Source organism: Fukomys damarensis, unplaced genomic scaffold, assembly GCF_012274545.1.
Source record: "Fukomys damarensis isolate Sample0158 unplaced genomic scaffold, DMR_v1.0_HiC HiC_scaffold_18, whole genome shotgun sequence".
Classification (NCBI taxonomy): domain Eukaryota; kingdom Metazoa; phylum Chordata; class Mammalia; order Rodentia; family Bathyergidae; genus Fukomys; species Fukomys damarensis.
In genome coordinates, this window is record NW_022900930.1 from 47,811,867 (window position 1) to 47,832,882 (window position 21,016).

The window sequence follows — 21,016 nt, forward strand, 5'->3', positions numbered from 1 at the left end:
TCTGGTGTGTTTTTTTTTTTTTTTTTTTTTTTTGGTACCGGGGATCAAACTCAGGTCCTTGAGCTTGCAAGGCAGGTGGTGGAAACACTGAGCTAAATCCCCAGCCCCAGGTGATGGTTCTTGGTGTGTGCATGAAGCATGAGTTGGAGTACGTTGTCCCAGGAGGGAGCAGCCAGTCCCAAGCTACAAAGACATTAGGAGTCTGATGTGGCTGGGAGCGGTATTTCCTAGGACTAGAAGTGACACCAGAGTGTGTGAGAGAGGTAAAGCAACAGCCAGTCCTTAGAACTCCTCCTGGTAGCCTCGGGTGTTATAGAATTAGGTAGGAAGTGACATCATCAAATTTGCAGATGGTTTGGGGGAAAGCCAGATCATTAGGTGGGCTAATTGGGAGGCTATTACAATAACAAGGCAATAAATCTCAACTAAGGCTCTGGCCCTTGGGATAAAGATGGAGAAATTGCATCTGAGATACATTCGTTGGTGTTCATTATTTGTTCGCTTGAGACACCCCATAGCGGAAGGATAAAGGGCAGCCCCTCCAGGAGGGTAAACAAGACTGCTCCATCTGGACCCAGCCCCTTTCAGCAGGTGCTGGCCTTGGCAGGTGGGGCAGGTGACCCGAGAGGCATCACCAGCCTGCTCACCAGCCCACTCACCAGACCCTGACCGGTTACAATCCGACTTCCTGGTGCCTTTGAAAGTGCTGCTGCCTCAGCCTCTGGGTCAGTGCCTCTAAGCAAACTCGTACTCATTTCTGACACCCATCTGCAGTGTCAACCCATGAACTTACCATTTACTGACACCCTCGTAGTCACTGTCCTCATGGTCTGAAATCACACTGCAAAAGAAGAGCCGAATGGTTTCCCAATGTGGCAGTTGGTGGCCTTGGCTGCAGGTCCGCTCCCCTCTCCTGTGGACCAGCTCCATTTCACACACTTGGCACACCCACACCTCTCACATTCTGTTTTGCATACAAATCACCTCCGAATCCTGCTGCATACACGAGTCTTGATTCAATGGCTTGGGAGTGGGGCTGAGATTCTGCATTTCTCCCAGGAGCCCAGCAACAACTACACTTGGGTAGCACGTCCCCATGCATTTTCTCAGGGTAGGCTGATGAAAAGGCAACAAGGCCATTGTTTTTCAGTTTTCTGGGCTGAACTCTTTATTAAGGGAAATGTTACATACATTGAGAGGCATATAATTTAAATATATGATTTAATGGGACTGGACAAATGCATACGCTCCCTGTGACCTCTGCTGAGAATGTTCCTATTTCCAAAAAATTCCTTGTCCCCTTGTCCATTTAATCTTCCAAATAAAGGTGGTTCAGCAGGGGTCCAGAATGACCCAGTCTGAAGAAATCAATTCAATTCAAGAAGCTTGATCTAAGGAGAAATTTTGAAGAGGAACAAAAGAAACTACACCCACTTTTCAGACAATCCTGCATACAAAAACTACTGGTCTAAGTGATCATCGGTGCTATTATCTTAGAATATTTCCTTTATTCCTTTTTCTACAAATAATTCCAAGCACAAGCCAGGTCCTGTGCTCGACACGAGGTGGCCAGGTGAATATCATGGCCCTGTGCCCAGGAAACCAACTGTCTTGCTCTTTTGGACTGCTATAACTAAACACCCTAGACCAGATGTCTCATAAACAACAGCAATGTATTGCTCACAGTTCTGCAGACTGGAAAATCCACGATCAAGATGCCAGCAGATTCACTGGCTTGGGGACCCATGCCCCTTTTCACAGATGCGAGCTTCTTCCTGCGTTCTCACACGATGGCTAGAGATCTCTAGCACTCATGAATCTCTTTGATAAAAGCATTCATCCCTCCTATCTGACCCCCTCCCCAAGACCCCACCTCCTGGTCCTGTCATCAAGGGGTTTAGGATTTCAACATGTGGATTTGGAAAGACATGATCACACAGACCACAGCACAGACCCTGGGGACTTGTGCTGCCTGGCAGGGCCAGGGCAGGCTGGGGAGCATAAGAGGAAGGCCCTGAGTCATTCATAAATCTCAGATTTTCCTCAATGCACTCGCACACAGAACTCTGCAAAACCCCCTTGCAGATCTGATGTCATCTCCATAACACAACTATGACAAGGCAGGTGCCACCGTCCCCTTTTATAGCAATGGAAATTGAAGTTTGGAGAGGTTGACTTAACGTCACACACTGGGCATCTGCAAAGTGACATCTGAGCTCCTGGAAAGCTGCCTCTGCCAGCCCACAGATGCTCTCAGAGCGGTGGTGAGGCTGGTGGAGTGGCAGGAACCAAAGCGCCCTCCCCAGGCACCTAGGTCCCAGTCCGTGGGTGAACTTAGTCTTGGGGACAGGACTGGGACACTTGCACCTGAGGATCTGCTCCCTTACAGGAGGTGACCTCACACCTGGGGGGTCCTATATCCCCCAAAACGGCTGGACTAATTACCACGCATGCTCCCCTGTGTTTCAGCACCTTGCTCCCTGCCCCTGCACCATGAAAATCCTGCTCTATGACCTCCTGCTGCTCAGCCTCCTCTCCAGTGTCTCCGGCAGTTGTCCTAGGGACTGCCTCACCTGCCGGGAGAAGCTCCGCCCAGCTCCGGACAGCTTCAACCTGGAGGTAGGTCCTCCTCCCTCCTGCTCCAAACCAGACCCTGGGCAAGAAACTCCATCCTCTCCCGTGGGACTCCTATCCAGGGTCTCACGGCCAGGAGGAGACAGATGAGGGCTTGAACTGCATCTTCAGATCAGAACCCGGGGGTCTTTCCACTCTCCCACCTACTAGCAAAGGCCTGCCCACCCTGCACTCCTGGTATTAAATTAAAGCTTCTTCAGCTGGGTGCAGCAGTGCCTGACTGTAATCCCAGCAGTTTGGGAGGCTGAGGAGGAGCTCCAAGTTTGAGCCCAGCCTGGGCAATTTAGCAAATTAGTGAAACTCTGTCTCAAGATTTAAAAATAAAGAAGGCCAGGGGTATTGCTCAGTGCAACGGCCCTGGGTTCAACCCCCAGAGACACAAAAATAAATAAATACATAAATAATTAAATAAAAGCATCTTCAATCCCAGCAGTCAGAGAAAGAACCCTACTTCTTCTTGCTGCAGTCTCCAGGATGTTGTTATTCCACATCCTTTGAAGTTCTTTCTTCCGCGCATACAGCATCACCTGCTTTGCCATTGCCACCTGCTGACCACAGGTGTTGTGTTCTCCCTTTGTTTACATTACAGGTAATCCTGCAACGAACCTCCAGGTACCCAAAATGCTCTCTCATATTTTAATTTCCAACTGGAGGTACAAATCCAGTGTTAAATTTTTATTCATTAAATAAACTGGGGTTTTTTTACGTCCTTCTCTTTCAGTCTACTTAGTCCTCTCCTATTAGAGCCAGCATAATTCAATTATTCTTTTCCTTTTGAAGTCAATTAAACTTCTTCCAAGAGGCCAAACCCCTCAGTCTTTCCAAACAACCAAAGCAGCTTCCGTTCCTTAAGGCAAATGCACGCAGCACGAGAACTCGGTTCCGTGCCAGGCAGCTCCCAGCCCCTGGTAGCAGCAATCGGCTCATAGCAGCTGTGCAGCAGGCAGAGCAGCCCACAGGACGCAGCCAAGGCCATCCGCGTCCGTTTCTCTTTCTCACCTGCTGGGCTTTCCTCCCAGGACCCGCCCTGACCTGGCTCCAGAACCCTGTTCTCTCTCATGCCCCTTCCTCCCTCAGGCTGCTCTTTCCAACCTTCTAGGTTGGCTGCTGGTCCTCTCTCTACCCTCTGAACTTGAGAGACCCTACTTCTAGCCTGGTGTGCTGGTGCTCCCTGTAATCCCAGCACACCAGGGGGCTGAGGCAGCAGGATCACAAGCTCAAACCCAGCCTGGGAAAGACCCTGTCTCAAAAGAAAAAGTAAAAGCAGGACTAGGGACAGCTCAACGCAAAGCCTCAAGGTATAATCCCCAGTACAGAGGTTACATCTCCCCACCCCATCCCCTCTCCCCAAGATCCCATCCATACCTCACCCTCTCTCAGCCCTCACCAGCCCCAGGCAGGTAACTCCTAAAGCTACACCACTGACCCAGTCTTTCCTGGCCTCAGAGTCACCTCCCACATTCCCAGTTGCCTTCCACAGCCCCCAGGAAACACCTCCTCCCTCCCGCCCAGCCCTCCGGCCTGCGCCTGACTCCTCTCTCCAGTCTACTCACTTCAAAGCCCAAATTCACTTTCACCTCCTAAGACAGTGAGTGAGGAACTTTCAGAGCTTTCAGTGATAAAGAAACCACCGGCTGTGGTACAGGTACCATAGGGCTCCCCACCCTTCAGGTGGCTTTGCCGATTCACCTTTCAACTACCTTAGGCAGAGGCTTCGGGGAGACAAGAAGGCCAGAGGGAGTAACCAAGGTCAGGACCAGTCAAGAGGGGCTGGGCAGGTGCCAGGTCCGGCTGGTGGTCCCCACTGCAGGCCAAGGGAAGCAGAGCTGCAGCAGAGCTCCTGGAGGCTCTGGTGATGGGAGATCCCTGCCCCACCTGGAAGTGATTGAGGTGTGGCCTGCGTGCCCGACCTGCCTCCGTCCCCAAGGCTAGTAATGTGCAAGATAGGACTGAAAAATGTTTACATTCTTTTAAAAAATACATACTACCATAAAGACGTCACCGTGAATCTCCCTCGAGTCCCCACCGAGCACCCTTGCTTCCAGCACACGTACCCCACCAGTCTTGCCAGTTTTGGAGGTGGTTCTGGAAGCCCTCTTGCGTGAGTTTCTTTCATTGCGCTGATTTAATTGTGCTGATCTTTAATCGTGTCAGTGTCCTTAGTCGGTTGGACACGCTTACCTTTCGTGGCCATTGTGAGTTTGGGGAAAAGCCAGGAGTTGTACGGTGTCCGACTGGAGACTGGCGTGGACCAGGACGCACTGCATGTAATACTTTTACCAACCTGCCTTCCGACGGGATGGGCCCCGAAACTTGAGCAGCAGCGTTCACTATTTGTTCACCATTCTTCATAACGGTGCCAAAGAGGACTTGCAGAACTGCGTCAGAAGGTGGCGAGGATGATGGAATAAGTGTACCCTAAGGGACAGGATTCACGGCAATGTGTCTTTTATTATAATACATTTTTTAAGTACACATTCTTTTTTGAAAGTACACATTCGCCACACATTCGATCACCCTTGTTTGTAGAATGAAACTTAACACCAGGGTTCTTTACGAAGGGACCTGCAAATACAACCTAACCTTCTCCAGGCCTAAGAAGAGAATGCAACAAATTTCCAAGATCTTCAGTCTCCTACCGGGCACATCCGCTGCAGCCGGTGAAGGGATTTTACATTTGTGTCTTGAGAGCGTATTTCCAGCTCTCCCGTACATCTCAAGTTTGGGGGCCCAAGACAATACTCGCAGCTTTACTTCTTTGAAAGAAGTCAGAAAACAGACCTGTAAAGGCCTCACAATCAGCGATAAACATTTCATAGTGCTCCCAGGACCAAGCGCCTCCTTGCTTTTGTTTCTATTTTGTATTCATTTTTTATTTATTTTTAAGTGTACCAAAATGCCAAGAATGTAAGCAATCATGCCTCACTTCCAAATCTGGCATGTCCATTTGGGTGCATCCATGCTGTGAATGATGGGGGACTCATGTCTCCCCGGTCTCCCCACCAGATATAATCCTGAGCTATTGCAGGGTTCTCTGGACCTGAGGCTTCATTGAGAATCTTTCTATTTATGCTCCTGGTGGATGCCTGGCTTTTTGTCAGAGTATAATCTTGGTTGGCAAACAACTCACACACCCAAACCCACTGCAACATCCTGGCCTTTCACCTAATTGTACTGATTCTTCCTCTGTCCATTCAAGTAGAGGGAAACCAGATTCACTGAGTTGCTTTAGAGACAAAGAATAAAGCCACTAGCCCCCGAGAAACAGTCTGGGGGAAAATGTTGAAAACTTACTACAACTCTATTGCAAAAGGAACTACTTTCTTCCTTCAGGAAAGGAAAGGCTTGCAGAAGCTTTTGTCTGTGCTGCTTCTCTTGGTGCCCCAGCTGTCTGTCCTCGAATGCCCTAGCTGCCCCTCTTGGAGCAAAAACCTTCCAAAGATGCCTTGGCCAGAAGTGGCTGAACCCCTTCTTGGTAGGAACTAGACCATCTCAGTGGCTTTCTTTTCTCTCCAAAGGGATCGTGTGCCTGATCTCCACTTTGCACCCTCATCTTTTCTTTCTGTTGACTGAACCCACTGTCTAGCACACACTGGGCAAGTTCTCTATCCCCCACCCTGGCCGCACCCCACACCCTAATCTTTGATCCAGACACCCAAATGGCCCTTCGCTCAGCCTCCTCACAAGCCCAACTTCACAGATCAATTTGGCACCAGTCTGGGACTGCAGATGCTCATGCTAACTCGCTAACTCAGTTTAATATAGCAAAGTCATCAGCCTGGGCTGCGGAAATGCGTCCGGCTCACTTAACAGGCCATTAACACATCTCTGGGAAGAGGCTGGTGAGGCCCCCAGACCAGAGGCTTAGGCATTAAGCTCAAATGCCCATCTGCTGCTACAAATGCTGTTGTGACTTTGGGTTCCTCATATTCGCCTCAAAACCTTCTCCTAAATCAAGAGTTGAGAAGGTCTGCTTGGTGTCTAATTTATCTAACAGTGTGTGAGTCTGGGTATAGGCTGTGGCATCTGGTTTGATCATAAAATTTTATGTTCTTGGACTGACACAAAATCTAATTATCATCTGTCTGATCTTGGAAATTCAGGGGCATGCAGAAGACCTAGTATCCTCTAGACTCCACTTTTTCACCCATGTCTGTAACCCAAGGAAACAATTATCTGGAGGCTCCTATTCCATGAGAGTTGGACCAAATATGCCGGCTCCAAATATGCCAGTTCTGTGCGCTTTCTCAGAGGTGCCCATACCTCCTTGCATTCCCACTGACATTGTACACCAGGGTTTCTCAGATTTTCCACACTAGACATTTAGGGCTGGATAATTCTTTGTTGTCAGGAACTCTTCTGTGTGCTGAAGGATTTTTTTTTTTTTTTAGCATCCCTGATGTCTAGGTGGCCTCAGCAGATGAATACACAACCAAAATCTCTCCATGTACTACAATGTCCACTATTTAATAGGACATAATCGAATTGCTACTGCTTACTCAAAAGACACCCACAGGGACTCAAACATGAGTAAGATGTGGTCCCTGCCTCTTAAATTTTTCCATAGAAGTTATTGCAAGCATGTTTGGTGGGAACATGGGTAAGAGGGGAACTAAAAGAAGATATCATGAGGGGCAGCCGTGGAGCATGGCTGGGACCCAAAGGATGGTGGAAGGAAACAGTGATTAAGTGGACAAGGAATAGAGGTTTTTAAGTCATGAGGAGAAGCCCTCTCAGGGTGAGGGGGGTGTGTGGAGAGAGGAAATGGAAATAAGACATAAAGAGTGGGCTGCAACAGGTATCTGCATGGTCTGCTCACAAGTCGGGAGCTATTTTAGGGAAAAGAGAAATAGCAGGCCGTTTTATGCAACGTGATGGTGTGGTTAAGAGCTACTCCTCAGGAAGAGTATCCTGCCAGGGGCCTAAAGTGAATTCAAGTGGCCAAGATAGAGATGGAAGGATCGGTTGAGGAACGATTGGCCCAAAGAGGTGCTTGGGCAGTGGCAGAGATGGAAAGGAGAGGCTGACCGTGTACCGAGAGGGTGGGGAGGTGGGAAGGCAGTAAAAGACGCTCAGGGTTTAAGCCTCCGTCCACTGGGAATGGGGTACCATTAGAGAGAGTCAGACAGGCAGGCCAAGCGGACGGGCAAGCTCAGGATGGAGACGGGAGAGTTTGGGTGGCTTCATTTTGTGTGATCCGGGGTATGTCAACCTCTTCTCTGAGCCCTGGTTTCTTTCCTGATAAAACGATGGAGCTGGGCCAGAGGGTTGTTTCTTTCCAATTCTGAAATTCCATAAGCCTGTAAAACTGCCACCCAGCATTTGAGAAATGACCCTTCCGGTACTGACACAAATGATAAAGGACAGACTGCTTCCTTGCCTTGGATTCAGAGTCCCTGCTCCTTTCTCCCCCTTGGATTCATGGAGGACCCTGTCCCTTTTCCTCCCACCTGTGTCTCTGCAGCTGTGCATCCTCCAGTGTGAGGAGAAGGTGTTCCCCAGCCCCCTCTGGACTCCGTGCACCAAGATCTTGGCCAGGGGCTCCTGGCAGCTCCGGCCCGCTGACCCCGAACACGTGGTGGCTGCTCTTTACCAGCCAAGAGCCTCAGAGATGCAGCATCTGAAGCGAATGCCCCGTGTCCAGAGCCCGTTCCAGGACCAGGAAGAGACAGAGCCAGGCACGGAGGACGCTGGGGAGGTGGAGCAGAAACAGCTGCAGAAGAGGTTTGGGGGCTTCACCGGAGCCCGGAAGTCGGCCCGGAAGTTGGCCAACCAGAAGCGGTTCAGTGAGTTTATGAGGCACTACCTGGTCCTGAGCATGCAGTCAAGCCAGCGCCGACGCACCCTGCACCAGAATGGTAATGTGTAGCCGGAAGGGGTGCCCCTCCCAGCTGCACCGCCACTGCAACCCATGAGTGAGTTGGAGACAAAGAGAGACCTCCCACACCCAGCCATCTTAGCCTTTTCCCAGCTCCAAACACACGCATGCACGCACGCACTTCAGCTCCTGGGAGGCCTAGGAAAGACAGTCCTGCCCCTGCCTCCTGCCTACCTTTTCCATAGGGAGCCAAGATTCCCCTACCCTTGGTCCTTAAGCCTGACCACTCCCATTTAAAGATCGGTTACCATGGGGATAATAGTACTATGTTAAAATAACTAATTCCACCATAGCGCTCTGGGAGTTTAGTTACTATGGGGACGGTTAAGTGGACCAATTCTCTTACCCAGTTGCCATAGCAACCATTCAGCTCACCTTTCCTCAGAGACCATCTCTAAAAACCAATGGCTAGACCTAGTCTTCGCCATTCACAAAGAAGCTGATTACTGTTTCACCTTCAAAAGGTAGCTTGCTTAACCCCTCCTTTCCCTCTGTATCCCAAGAGGACTAACCACCCTGGAAATCATTAAACTTTCCCATTTCCTCCAACCAAGGAGCTCTTTTTAGAACCCAGAGTTATGCTATGTTTCTTTCTTCCATAAGCCATGTGTCCACCCCAGGACCTTGCCAGAGAAAAATGGATTCCTTGTGGTTCATGGTGTCACCATTGAACAGGACCATGAGAATTTGGCCCCTAATAACTTTTAGAATATGGACTAAAAGATGCATCTTCTTTCCTCAATGTGTGCTTCGCTGCAGAGTGCCATTTATTTTTGTTCTTTTGTTTGCCTTTCTCTCTCCTTTCTTCCCTATTCTTTCTTTTGCTGTTCTCCTGCCCCTAAAAGCAAGCTTATCCAAGTACATATAACACGTATCCAACACACACACCGAAGCCTTCATTACTCCATCATTCAACCTCAACTCTCCTTTGCCCATCAATGAATATATAACTTTGGGTGGCACTGGAAACCACCACAGTGCAATTTCCTGAAAATTTTAAGAAAAATCCAAGACAGCATGACTAGGTACCTTAATCCGAAAACGGGAATATAGTCATGTGCAGAGTCCCACCCTGCTCCTTAAACAGTCTAGAAACTTGGCCCCATGCAAAGAACTACTCAGTTCAACAAAATCACCCAAAACATTGCCCAAGTAGGGCTATTCCCCTTTTCAGAAGCAGAAGAGAAGAATGTCTGTGTATGCTCTCTCCTTCAGCTCCTCATCCATCAAAGACAGCCGTAGCATTACTGATCTTCCTTCAAGGTTTATCCATCTATACATTGACCTTCGGTGCCACACTCCGTGGGGAGACAGCCCTCAGTGCTCTCTGCAGGTAGGGTGCTTTTTGCACTCTGCCCATCAGCAAACACTGGCACAAGTACGGAGCTGTGGGGAGAAGGCTGCCATGTTTATTTAGCAGAATGACTAAGTCCTGAACTCTGCACGAAGTCATTCTATTTCTTCCTAAGCCGTATCTGCACAGTACCTCATTGTAAATCTTTCAGAAATTGAAGAGATTAAATTCTTTTACATCTTAAAGACATTCTCCTTTAGAGTGGCTCTTAAGAGACCCCAAAGCCCATGTCTAATTCTGAGCCACAACAATTTTCTTTACCTAGAAACAGTTTAAAATCAGTCCCATTAGCAGGAATCAATTTACTTGGGGGGAAAAACGATCTGAGCTCCTATCCAGGCAATTGGTTTTTCTGATTTCCTATTATCCTTCCAACTGAGAGGTACTGAAATGCGGCTGATTACTAGGTTCCGTCTGCTGTATCGCTCAAGATGCAAAGCTCTTGGTGGACACCTGGAAACATTAACCAGCTCATTTGGGTGATTATTGATGGCTCTCCTTTCTCCTTGAGCAAATGTCTCTCCAGTCCTCTTTTCCACGCATGCACAGCGGCTGCATCGCAGTATGGACGTGTACGAGTAACCCTGTGACAGGCAGCCGAAGCGTGTTCCATCACATAGGCACATCCCACTCTGCCCTCTGCATGAGTGACTGCTTCACCCTCCTCTTATCAAAGCTGCTCTTGACTTCTAAGACATCACTGCCAATCTATGCTGAGGAGGCTGTGAGGGAAAGTGCCACCCAGGAAGTGTAACGTGACACAGGGAGGCAAGATACAGGGTACAGGTCCTGCTCTACACAGAACTGTAAAAGAATACAGCTGGTCTGGGTGACTGCCTTCCTTTCCCTGACCTTGCGCTGTCCTCCCCTTGTAGACTAAGTGGGAAGTTGAGTCACCCATGGCCAGGTATTAGTGACCTGAGGCTTAAAGAGCACTGTGTACCCTAAGAGAACCATGAATGAGGACACAGATTAGCATGGATTCTCGACACCGGGGAAGAGAAACCTGTTGCCAGGTAGGAAACCTGTCCCTCCGCCTTTCAGAGAAGCAGAACTAACATGACAGCAGAGCTAACACGTTAAGGACCCCCTCTGGCTGCCTAGGGACATCTTGCTTGGGTCGATGGCTTTTCCTGGCCTCCCGATCACTCCAGTCACTTGAGGGAAAAGAATGGTAGGGTCAGAAAAACCATCAAATTTGCATTTAATCATTTCTGTCTCCCCAGGTGTCCTGGTGATCCCCAAAACAGCATGTGTCCAGCCCCAGACCTGCCGGCTGGGAATCAGGATTCCTTCCGCTCCGAGACACTGAGAGCCTGCTGGCCCTGCGGGGTCATCCGCTGGCACCTCCCGTCTGGTTGTCTCCCCTCCCCTGGCATGATCCCCCTCAACCCTGTTGCTACATCAGAGTGTATTTTTGTAATTCCTCCAGCTAACATTTTAATGCCCCCATCTTTCCTTCTCACCCACCTCTTCCATCTTCTGGGGCTGGGTGAAAGGAAAATGAAATCAAGCCTGGGGTTTCGACTCATCACTGCCATACTTTGTTTGTAAAAGAGCTGTTCTCTTTGACTGGTTGTTGGAAACAACTCTTTCTCCATTAAACTTCTACCGAGCAAATGGTTAATAAACTGGTTTGCTGTTTCTAAGCGGTATGACCGAGAAGCACAGACTTCGAACAACGTCAGGGCGTCTCTCCAGGGAGGTAGAGGCAGAAGGCTCTGCGGCCCAGGGTGGAGAAGGAACAAGAGCTAAGGGTGTTGTGTGTCTCGAGCAGGAAGTTGGCTCACTCCACTGGGTGAGCACACGGGCAGCGGGGACAAAGACGAAGTCTGTGGGTGCAGACCTCTCTCTGTGCATCCAAGTCCCGGCGTGGCAGGCTGCCGGGCCCACTGCCAGGCTCTGATAAGGTAGAAATTTGCCTTTTAAGAATCCCCTTGGAGTCCTGACAAACCAGACACATGCTTTTTATCTCCACTAAACATGTGAAGGTGGGTGGCTGTCAGAGCCCACCCAGAAAATGCAGAGATCCCAGACAGGGGCACTGAGGGGTCAAATATCTACAGAGGTAGGCGGGGGTGGGATCTAGCACTCCTGTGCATACCCAAACCGGACAGTGCTTGGGTCACCCTATAAAAAGGGGTATTTGCATATAACCTGCATAGAAGAAGCTCCTGTTCACTTTAAATCACCTCTGCTTACAATACCTAACACCACAGAAATACTATGCATACCCACTCTCAGGCTGTGTTGTTTGGGGAATCATGACAAGGGGAAAAGACTTCTTGGTCCGTTTTTTAAAATATTTTCACTCTGCAGTTGATTGACTCTGTAGATGCAGAACCCATAAATGAGGGTCAACTGTACCGTAGACTTAATTAAACTTATTCCAGATCAAATTAGGAACAGTCACAAGTTTATCCAGCTATCGGTTCTGGTGCTAGGAAGTCCAGGACGACAGGGCTGCAGTGTGCATGCTGTGTTCGCCGAGGGGACAGCGGGACCAAGGGCGGGAGCCCGACTCCTCCTTTCCCCAGAGGCCCAGGCTCTCCATAACTAACACACTCCCACTGACGGCCTCTGGGAGGCAGGGCCCCTGGGTCTCAGCACCTCTCAAGGACCCCACCTCCCCGGATCCCGGTGTTAGGAATTAAATGGCCAAGGACGGCAAAGGATCTGCAGAGCAGCAGAGAATGCAGAGAGCCCCGAAGTGAAGCTGGGAGCCCGGGAGTTACTCGAACCCCTAAGAACTGCAGCCATTCACAGACCCTGGGAGCTGAGGGGTTCGGCACCCCCACTTGAGCTGAGCTGCTAAGAGGTCCACGAGTACAGCCAGAAGGGCAGGTCTGGGGAGCACCCCCCACCACGCCCTGCAAATAGAGAATGCGCTGACCTGGGGAGCTTCGGCAGATGGTGAGAGCAGGCTGATTCCTGAGGGGCTTCCTTTGGGGTCGGAAAGAAGTGGGCAGGAAAAGCTGCTCTACACCAGGCTTTCCAACCCCTGATGAACCCTCTGCATCTTCTCGGAGAGCAGCCCCCCTCCTCTCCAGCAGGAGCAGGGGTCCCCAGAATCCGCTCTCAAAGCCACTCTGGACCCAAAAGCTACTAACAGCCTCCCAGGTGCCTTCCTCCAGCTCAGAGTTTGGGCTTACTGTGCATAGGATCTGTCAGCTCCCGGGCCCAAAGCCCTCACCCGCCACCCGGAATTCTCGGAGGACAGAAGGCCCGCTTCTTATTTTATGCAGACTGGACATTTAGAGACACACACACAACTTCCCCAGCCTGCTTTCTTCCACGTGGTCTTGGAATCTACAGGTGCTGCACTCGGTTTTTCTTCAGTTCGCCAACCGAAGTTGTACAACCCATTCCCCGGGTGGGACACGACCTGCTCGGGGCACCGAGGCCCGCTGTGCCAGATGTGTGGGCCACCACAGTGCGCGGGACCCGCCCTCAGGACCTTCCTCTGCCTAGAGGCCCAGGCTTGGAGATGTGTGGGTCCCTCAAGGGGACCTGATGTTGGAGACAGGGACCTCAGAGTGGCAGGGGACGTGCACCCTAGGGAGGGAGGCACAGACCCCAGCCTCTCTGGCATCCCATCTTCCCATGTGATCTCCCCCTCTCAGCATAGCCATCTGCCAAGCGGTGTCACAGCCAAGGAGCCCCAGCTGTGCCATGCTGTTTGGACATTCAGCCTCCAAAACCCCGGGCTAAACACACCTTTTTTCTTTGCAAAGCTAGCCTGCCTCGGGTATTTTGCTATAAAACAAAATTCTGACTAATGTAGACTGATCTCTTTTCTCCTATGTTCCCAACCCACTCCCTCAACAGACCCAGCAACATGGTCAAGGAGATGCTGCCCTTTGTCAGCAGAAGCAATGGAAAACAGCCATTGCCTGAGACACAATCCTGGTACTGTTTTCTCCCAGCTGGTGACAAATTATTCAACCTCTGTGCCTTACTGTCCTCATCTGTAAAATGGGAACAGTAATGACTCCCTCCAAGGTCACTGCATCGGTAATCCGTGTAAGCATTTAGCTTAGTCCCTAGCCGGTGCCATCTCCTGTTACTAGAAGCAAATGGATGTATGCAGCTTATCTAGAGTGCAATGTGTGACCATCTGCTCAACACTGAGGGCAATAAGCATTTTATTCATTGCAAGAATGGCGGGGGGCGCCCCGGGGATTTAGCTCAGTGGTTTCTGCCGCCTGCCTCAAAAGCACAAGGTCCCAAGTTGGAAGCAAAAAAAAAAAAAAAAATGGGGGGGTAGACACACACGTTAAGTCAGACAATGTACCACTTTATTCCTTATAAAATATAATTCATATTGTTGGTGTAAAAACATTACATTTCACATTTTTAAAAAAGTTTTTAACAGTAAAAATAATACTTGGAAAATGGCTGAAGAGAAAGAAAAGAAGCCAAATAAGACAAATTCACAGGTGGGATTTAGCTCCCACCAATTTTTTTTTTTTTTTGCCCCTGCCAAAGTCAGAACCTGGGTGACCAGAAAGTAACAGGACAGATCTTTCTTCCAACAAATCAGATTTTCCACACCTAAATTAATAGCGTCCTCCAAGAAATCCTCCCTGTGACATGGCCGTAGCTCACGACACTGTCTGAAGTCACCAAACTGCTTGCTCAGCCAGCTTAAAATTCACATTAAGTCCAAACTAAGTTACCTGCGTCCTTTTGCTCTGCACCTGAGACTTCCCCTGACCACAGGCGCAATTCTCTTTGTCCTGCACGACGTGGACTTCGCCTCCCAGGGGCAGCCTCTGCTCGGACAGGAATTCCAAGAAACCATCTAATCAGCAGACTCCTCAGATAAACAGTTTCCCAAGATAACTGCCCCGCAGATGGGTCCTGGTGCACCTGTGGCATCATCCTCCCATCGCACCTGATGCCCAGGGAGGGGCGGGGAAGCAGGGAGATACACAGGTGGAAAACTGCACACGATCACCGGGTCAACTCACAAACTACCCCAGCTCTGACAAGGGACTCAGAGAGCCAAGCCAAGGGCAGACCACACGTCAGGAACCCACGCGACGGCAAGAACACGGAGGAAGCCACCACCACAGAGCAGGGGGGACAGAGCAATGCAGACAGAAAAGGCCGCACAGAAGCAAAACCCCTCCACTGTTAGAGTGTCCCGTCAATTCCTTCTTTCACTCTTCCTTTTCTGTCCTGCGCACCAGTGGCACGAGGAGTCTGCCTCAGGTGGAGAAGAAATCCTTGCATCAGCTACACCTGCACGGTCCAAGCTGCTTCAGACAGGAAGAGAAGAAGGGGCCGCCAGGGCAGGGTCCCGATGGCAAGATGCTCCCTCCCCAGGAAGATCTGGAGACGATGGCCTGTCTCTAGCTCCTAATTCTCCACGAAGGACAGAAGAGGAGCCCTGGGCCACCCCTGGTTGGCCTGGTTTCAGGCTTCACCAAGCGACAGGTGTCCACATCCATTTTTCCCAAGTTATAAAAATATATTCCCACCAAAGACACTCATGCATAAGCGTATCTGATCCTTCTGTCACCAACCAGCCCCTACACCCTTCACAAAATCACATCCCTCTGCTGAGGGGGTACAGGTTTTACCACACCTGCATCATTTTTCACGTGATATCATCCCTGGAGCCTTGGTGGCCTGGTGTTTTTACCTGGGACTGAGAGAACAGTCCAGATAACAGCCAAAGGTGGACAGTACTGCTCAGTCCCAGGGAAGATGACACACAGACACAGTGAGCCCAGGGTGGTCTCGTTCAGGCTCTGAGGCAGCCCTGGTTGACAAGGACCAAACTTCCTGGCTCTCTCCTCAGCAAGAACAGCTTTGCGCAATGACCCCCAACTCCGCCCGTCCCCCCTAAACACCTGATCTCTACAAACTCCCAAGGCCGAAACGCCAGTGGATATTCAACCCCACACCTCCCCCCTGAGGCCCTCAGCCTGAGTGACATCCCCTGAAGCCCTCTGGCCCTCCTTAACCTGCCTTCCACAAGGCGAGGAGCTGGGGAAATCCCTGCGCCGCCCACATGAAAGTCTCAGAACACACTGGGCAAAAGGACAAAGTGCTCTGGCCTGTCCTCCTGCCACGAGGGAAGAGACCCCGGGGGGGTGACACAGGACGAGCAGCATCTCCCCCAACACCGAGACCCTCTCTCCCTTCCTCCAGGAGACACAACCCGCTCAAGGAACTGCCGAATGGCACTTTTCCAAAGCAAGTTCGTATCAGCCTTTCGGTTCAGCTAGCTGTGGACAGTCTTCACAAATCTGTAAGCTTGAGCTTCGAGAAGAAGCCGTAGGACAGACAGCTGTCACCACAGGAAGGTCCTCCTTTTCCTTCCGGAAGCTGCTCAGATGGGAAAGAGGGGTCCCTCAGAGGCAAGCAAGACACCTGCTGTCCCCACCCACCCACAGTCCTCCCTCCGGAGCGAAGCGGCTTTTTTTTTTTTAAGGAAGTTCATCTTGCTCACAGTCCTTTCTGGAACAGTCGAGAAAGCAAAGGATTCACCACCTCGGAGGGAACAGGACTCACGGCCATGCTGTCCCCTCTGTGAGGCAAACTCATCCCCTCCAGCCAGGGGAGCAGGGACAGGGGCGTGGGAGAGGGAGGGGGGAATTCTTTGGTCTCTGGTTCGCTGCAGAATACCCTTGGTCAGTTTTGGCTCTCTCCTATTTTAGGGGGAAAAAATATTTTCATTTCTTTTTTTTTTAAATAAAATGTTCCCCAAGGGGGAGAAAGTGTTTTAAGTGTTACACCTTTGCCGAATGGGCTGGAATTCCACGCTGCTGCCTGCATCTCCCCGGGATCTGCTGTGGCCGGACCCCCATCCGTCTCGCTGTCCCCCGCGCCAGGCGGCCGGTGGCCGGTGGCGGGCTCAGTCCAGGAAGCGCTGGCAGGCCTTCTTCCACCGGCAGGCAGTACACCACTGGTCCCGGTGCTCGATGCCGTACACTTTGCGGCATTTCTTGGCCTCGCCACGGGCTTTCCTGCCAAGGGACAGGGAAGAGGGGGGAGTCATACACTGGTGGCCAAACACAGGGCGGGAAAAACAAGCAAGCGGTGGAAGGGTGGCTCCTAGGGGTGGCCCTGCCACCAGACACTCGGGGGACAGAAGCCACCCTCAGTCGTCCTCCACCCACGGGCCCTTGGGGAATGGCCCTGGTGACTGTACTGCGGCAGATCCAAGGCTCACACTACCAGCGGAAAAGGGGGACAGAAGCCATAAGGGACAGTGCCACCCAGACATCTCACCTGGTGCTGCTCTGGGCCCGGGATGGAGAGGTAACAATCAGGTGAGATTTCCCAGCAGGCGGTGGCTGCTGCGGCTCACTGAAGCTAAGTGAGCGGCTCCGGACCTGGGGGTGAGGAGCAGGGCCGTAAGCACAGGCCTTGAGCTCGAGGGCACCTTCCAGGACAGTGGCCCACGCGCGCCAGCCCCTGTGCACCTCGCTGGTCCGAGGGCAAGCACCAACACTGGGGGGAGGCCATTCCAGGCAGTGGGCGTATGGGCGGCCAGGCCTAGGGGCAGGGCTGCTGCGGACGGGGCCGGACCCTAAGCCACACTGGGCACCTGGCAGGGGCCGGAGCAGGGCAGCCACCTCGAGGCTGCTCTGAATGTGAATTAGATGCACGGAACAAAGGAGGCAAGCACAGTGTCGCACTGGCACCTTCTGGCAGCAGGTTCTGCAGTGCCTGACAACTCCCTGTGACACATATTTGAGACTAGAGCCCACAACATGTGGTTCCAACAACTTCCAGTTTGTTTCAGTAGAGTCAAGCACCCTAAGGCGCCAGCCCAACATGGCCTGGAGAAGTGTGATTCAGCCCTCAGAGACGCCCAGGGCTCCTCTCTCCTGCCCAACCACTTCCTCTCCAATTGCCCCGCACTCTTTCCTTCTCCCTCCACTCCTCTTGGCACCAGACTCTAACGAGCACCCAGGGACACACAGGGCTGAGCGGGGAACTGACCCCAGCCTCGCCCTTACTTGCCCCAACTCCTCCGTGAGCGACCCGCTCCCGGCTCAGACAGGGCTGGGGACACACGGGAATCCTCACAAATTCTGTGTGCCAAGGAGACACCCTCCAGCCCAGGGACGTATGCGGGAGCCTCCAGCTTGTGCCTGGGCCCCAAGTGAGAAGGAGCACACTCACCGGAGAGAGCGGGGTAGCGGTGGCGGGGGCAGCAGCCCAGCTGATGCTGGTGTAGATGTGGGGGGACACGGGGATCTGGAAGGACGGCAGAGCCTGTGGAGAGGACAGAGCATCAGCCGGGCTCCAGCCTGGGAAGCATCAGTCTGCCCGGGGCCCGTAAGTTCACATTCTGCAGGGAAACAGCTGTGCCTAAGTGAGACGACCAGAAAGTACCCAATGCCCAGAGCCATCATCGCAGGAACAACCTCAGAGCGCCCAGCTCTTCCAAGCCACGCCCCACGCCCATCTCACTCTGCAACCCTCCTAGTGACTTGGTCCTCACAGCGCAGTGGCTTCTGGGTGAGAACACGCCATACGTGGCCGCCGAAAGAAGCCTGGTGGCGCTACTGAGACACCATGCAGCGTCGCGGGCTGAGGGCTCGGGGGTGGCCCACTCAGGTCTATTTGCAAAATCCCAGCCATGCTCACAGGCCCAACGGGGTCAGCTAGGGCTGGTCGTCGGCCAAACCATGAGGGACTAAGTGGCCACTGACCACTGAGGAGGCAACTCGGCCCCTCTGGAAGGGTTTCTGTTTGAAAACACTACTCTTTAATGACTCACTTGCAAACTGGCCCAGAGTCCCAAACCAAAATCAAGCTGTAGACACGCCAAGGTTTTAAAATCAGCCACAGGAAGCTGCACAGGTAACTTCTACATGCAGGGAAGGCCGTGCTGAGTGCCGTCCTGTGACACTTACTCAGATGCACTAACGCTTTACTGTGGTCCCACCTCTGTAAGACTACACTTTGACCATTTCTTATAACTAACCGAGCTATATACTCATTTCTCTCTCCAGCGACACCTTGTACTCCACAAGGGCAGGGACTATGGTCCTTCTATGTGCAGCTTCCTTGGCCCAATGTCAGCCATGCAGCCAGCACTCAAACCTGAATTGTTTTCCATCCCCAGTACCACAAAAACAAACAAACAAAAACAGAATTGTTTAATGAACACAGCTGCAGGAACTAAGATTTACCCTAGGAAGCCCAACTACACTACTCCATCGTCTTTTTTTTTTTTTTTTAAGCTGAGGATTGAACCCAGCCTATCCTGATGGAGCTACATCGCCAGCCCTTTTTATTTTGAGACAGGGTCTCACTAAATTGCCCAAGCTAGACTAGAATTTGCAGTCCTCCTGCCTCAGCCTCAAAGAGTGCTGGGATTACAACCCTGCACCACCACACCGGCGATATGACAGTTCCCCAGCCCAAATCCACCAACCTAGTCACTTAGGGATTCAGCTAGATCACTCAGAGCAGCTCAGGAGACCTGCACTGCCTTCTTCGCTGGAATAAGGTCAGCACTCTGGGCAAAAGGCTCTGCCTTCAGTCAGAGTGGTCAGGGCGCTGTGACCCCGCTGGCCGGGACCAGGCCTGCCAAGGCTGGCCCACGGCACCCACGCTCCTACCTGGTAGGCATGGTCGGCCTGAATGTGCCAGAAGGAGCTGGGCGCTGACTTGCTGAGCGCAGCGGAAGGCAGGGAAGACTCCAGGACAGGGTGCTTGGAGCCAGAGCACGGGGCTTTGGGCGGAGGCAGAGGAAGGGCAGCGAGGGACGGGCTGGTCACTCGGGCGGCGGGGGCTGGCTCGGCAGCGGGGGTCCCGGGGGCAGAGGGGCCAGCCGTAGCCACGGCAAGGTCTTCCTTCATCTGCACCTCAGTGTAGTAGAAATCCTCCTCCCGCTTGAACTGGTCGGAGTCCACAGAGTCCCTGCGTGGAAGGGAGAGGCTGCCAGCGGCAGGGCCGTGCTGCGGAAACCGCAGCAGGGGGAAGTAGAGTCCCTGCGTGGAAGGGAGAGGCTGCCAGCGGCAGGGCCGTGCTGCGGAAACCGCAGTGCAGGGGGAAGCAACGGTGGGGAGGATGCCCACCCGGGGATTACCGGCTGGCACACAGCGGCCACCGTCTCCTGCCGCAGCAGCCAGCTCTGCACAGAACCAGGCCCGAGCCCGGACGGAGTCAGGGCCAGTGAGACCCAGGAAACAACAGAAGTCACTGATGGGACCAAACCCCCCACTTCTGCCCACAACCTAAACATCTCGCCTCCTCCTGCCCCCTGCCGCAGCTGGGGCTCGCTCAGCAAATCAGCCCTGTGCTGCAGGCCAGGGAAGGACAGGGAAAGGCGGGGAAGGAGCCTTCCACGGCAGCCCGAGCTCAGACCTACCCCAGGTGCAGGGCTCTGACGTGTCGCTTGATGCCCACGGTGGAGCGCAGGACTTTGCCACAGCTGGGCCACAGGCACTTGTACACCACTTTCACGGAATTCTAGGGGAGAGAGGAGCGCGGAGGCTGGAGTGCGCTCTCCTCCCTGCCCCTCTCCCCACCACCCAGTGGGGACTCAACAGAAGGCACGGGGCAGTGTTCTCTGGGAGCAGAGGGTGGCCAGGGGTCCTGGGCGTTGGCCCTGGTGGCCACAGCGGTATGACCCCCCCTCCCCAGCACCTCAAGCCCAAGCCCATGCAGGAGGGTGGGGAAGAAGGCAGGGCTGGGAGGAGGCTAAAAAGGATCAGGGAGGACTGCAAATCCAAGCCCAGCCTGGGCAACGCTCCAAGGCCCTGTCTCCTAAGAAAAACCACATACCTTCCTCTTGCGTGGAGCGGGTTCATCCAACAGGAAAGGGTCGGGATCAGTCTCAAAGCCATGGTCAGTTTGGGGAGAGCCGAAGGCATCGCCCAAATATTTGGGGCTGGCCTGCGGGTGCGGGGGTGAGGGCGTGGAGAGGCCGCTGCTGCCACTCCAGTGACCGCTGGTGGTGCTGCTGCCACTGTCAGACACGTCCCCGCTCTCCTTCCAGGGGTCGCCACAGGCCACACGGGAAGCTGACCCAGGGGAGAGAAGACAGAAGACACTCACAGGCTTGTCCCTGGATGACCGTTCTACCACGGCCACATTGGTGCACCCCACTAACAGACGATGCAGCATCTGGGAAAGGACCAAGAGACAGACAGCTAGGCAAAAAGTCGGAAGCT

The 21,016-nt window shown here is 52.5% G+C and overlaps 2 protein-coding genes across 9 annotated transcripts in view; one reads left to right on the forward strand and one right to left on the reverse strand.

Annotated features, from left to right (window-relative positions):
• Pnoc (prepronociceptin) overlaps window positions 1–11,480 on the forward strand; it is a 19,610-nt gene extending 8,130 nt beyond the window's left edge. For 4 of the 8 annotated variants that reach the window (XM_033765511.1, XM_033765510.1, XM_033765512.1 and 1 more), the window contains exons 2-5: window positions 2,470–2,619; window positions 8,099–8,492; window positions 9,728–9,845; window positions 11,093–11,480. In XM_033765511.1, coding sequence (XP_033621402.1) covers window positions 2,494–2,619; window positions 8,099–8,492; window positions 9,728–9,845; window positions 11,093–11,420 — 966 coding nt within the window. In that variant the 5' untranslated portion in view covers window positions 2,470–2,493 and the 3' untranslated portion in view covers window positions 11,421–11,480. Of the gene's footprint in view, window positions 1–2,469; window positions 2,620–8,098; window positions 8,550–9,727; window positions 9,846–10,273; window positions 10,367–11,092 lie in introns of those variants that run through there. The other 4 variants (XM_033765513.1, XM_010623190.2, XM_010623207.3 and 1 more) reach the window with 4 other exon arrangements.
• Window positions 11,481–14,326: 2,846 nt separating this feature from the next.
• Znf395 (zinc finger protein 395) overlaps window positions 14,327–21,016 on the reverse strand; it is a 33,676-nt gene continuing 26,986 nt past the window's right edge. The window contains exons 5-10 of the mRNA XM_010623164.2: window positions 20,628–20,866; window positions 20,212–20,312; window positions 19,460–19,760; window positions 18,012–18,104; window positions 17,112–17,215; window positions 14,327–16,846 (exon numbers count right to left, since the gene is read on the reverse strand). Of these exons, the coding sequence (XP_010621466.1) occupies window positions 16,735–16,846; window positions 17,112–17,215; window positions 18,012–18,104; window positions 19,460–19,760; window positions 20,212–20,312; window positions 20,628–20,866 (950 nt within the window). The 3' untranslated portion in view covers window positions 14,327–16,734. The remainder of the gene's footprint in view (window positions 16,847–17,111; window positions 17,216–18,011; window positions 18,105–19,459; window positions 19,761–20,211; window positions 20,313–20,627; window positions 20,867–21,016) is intronic.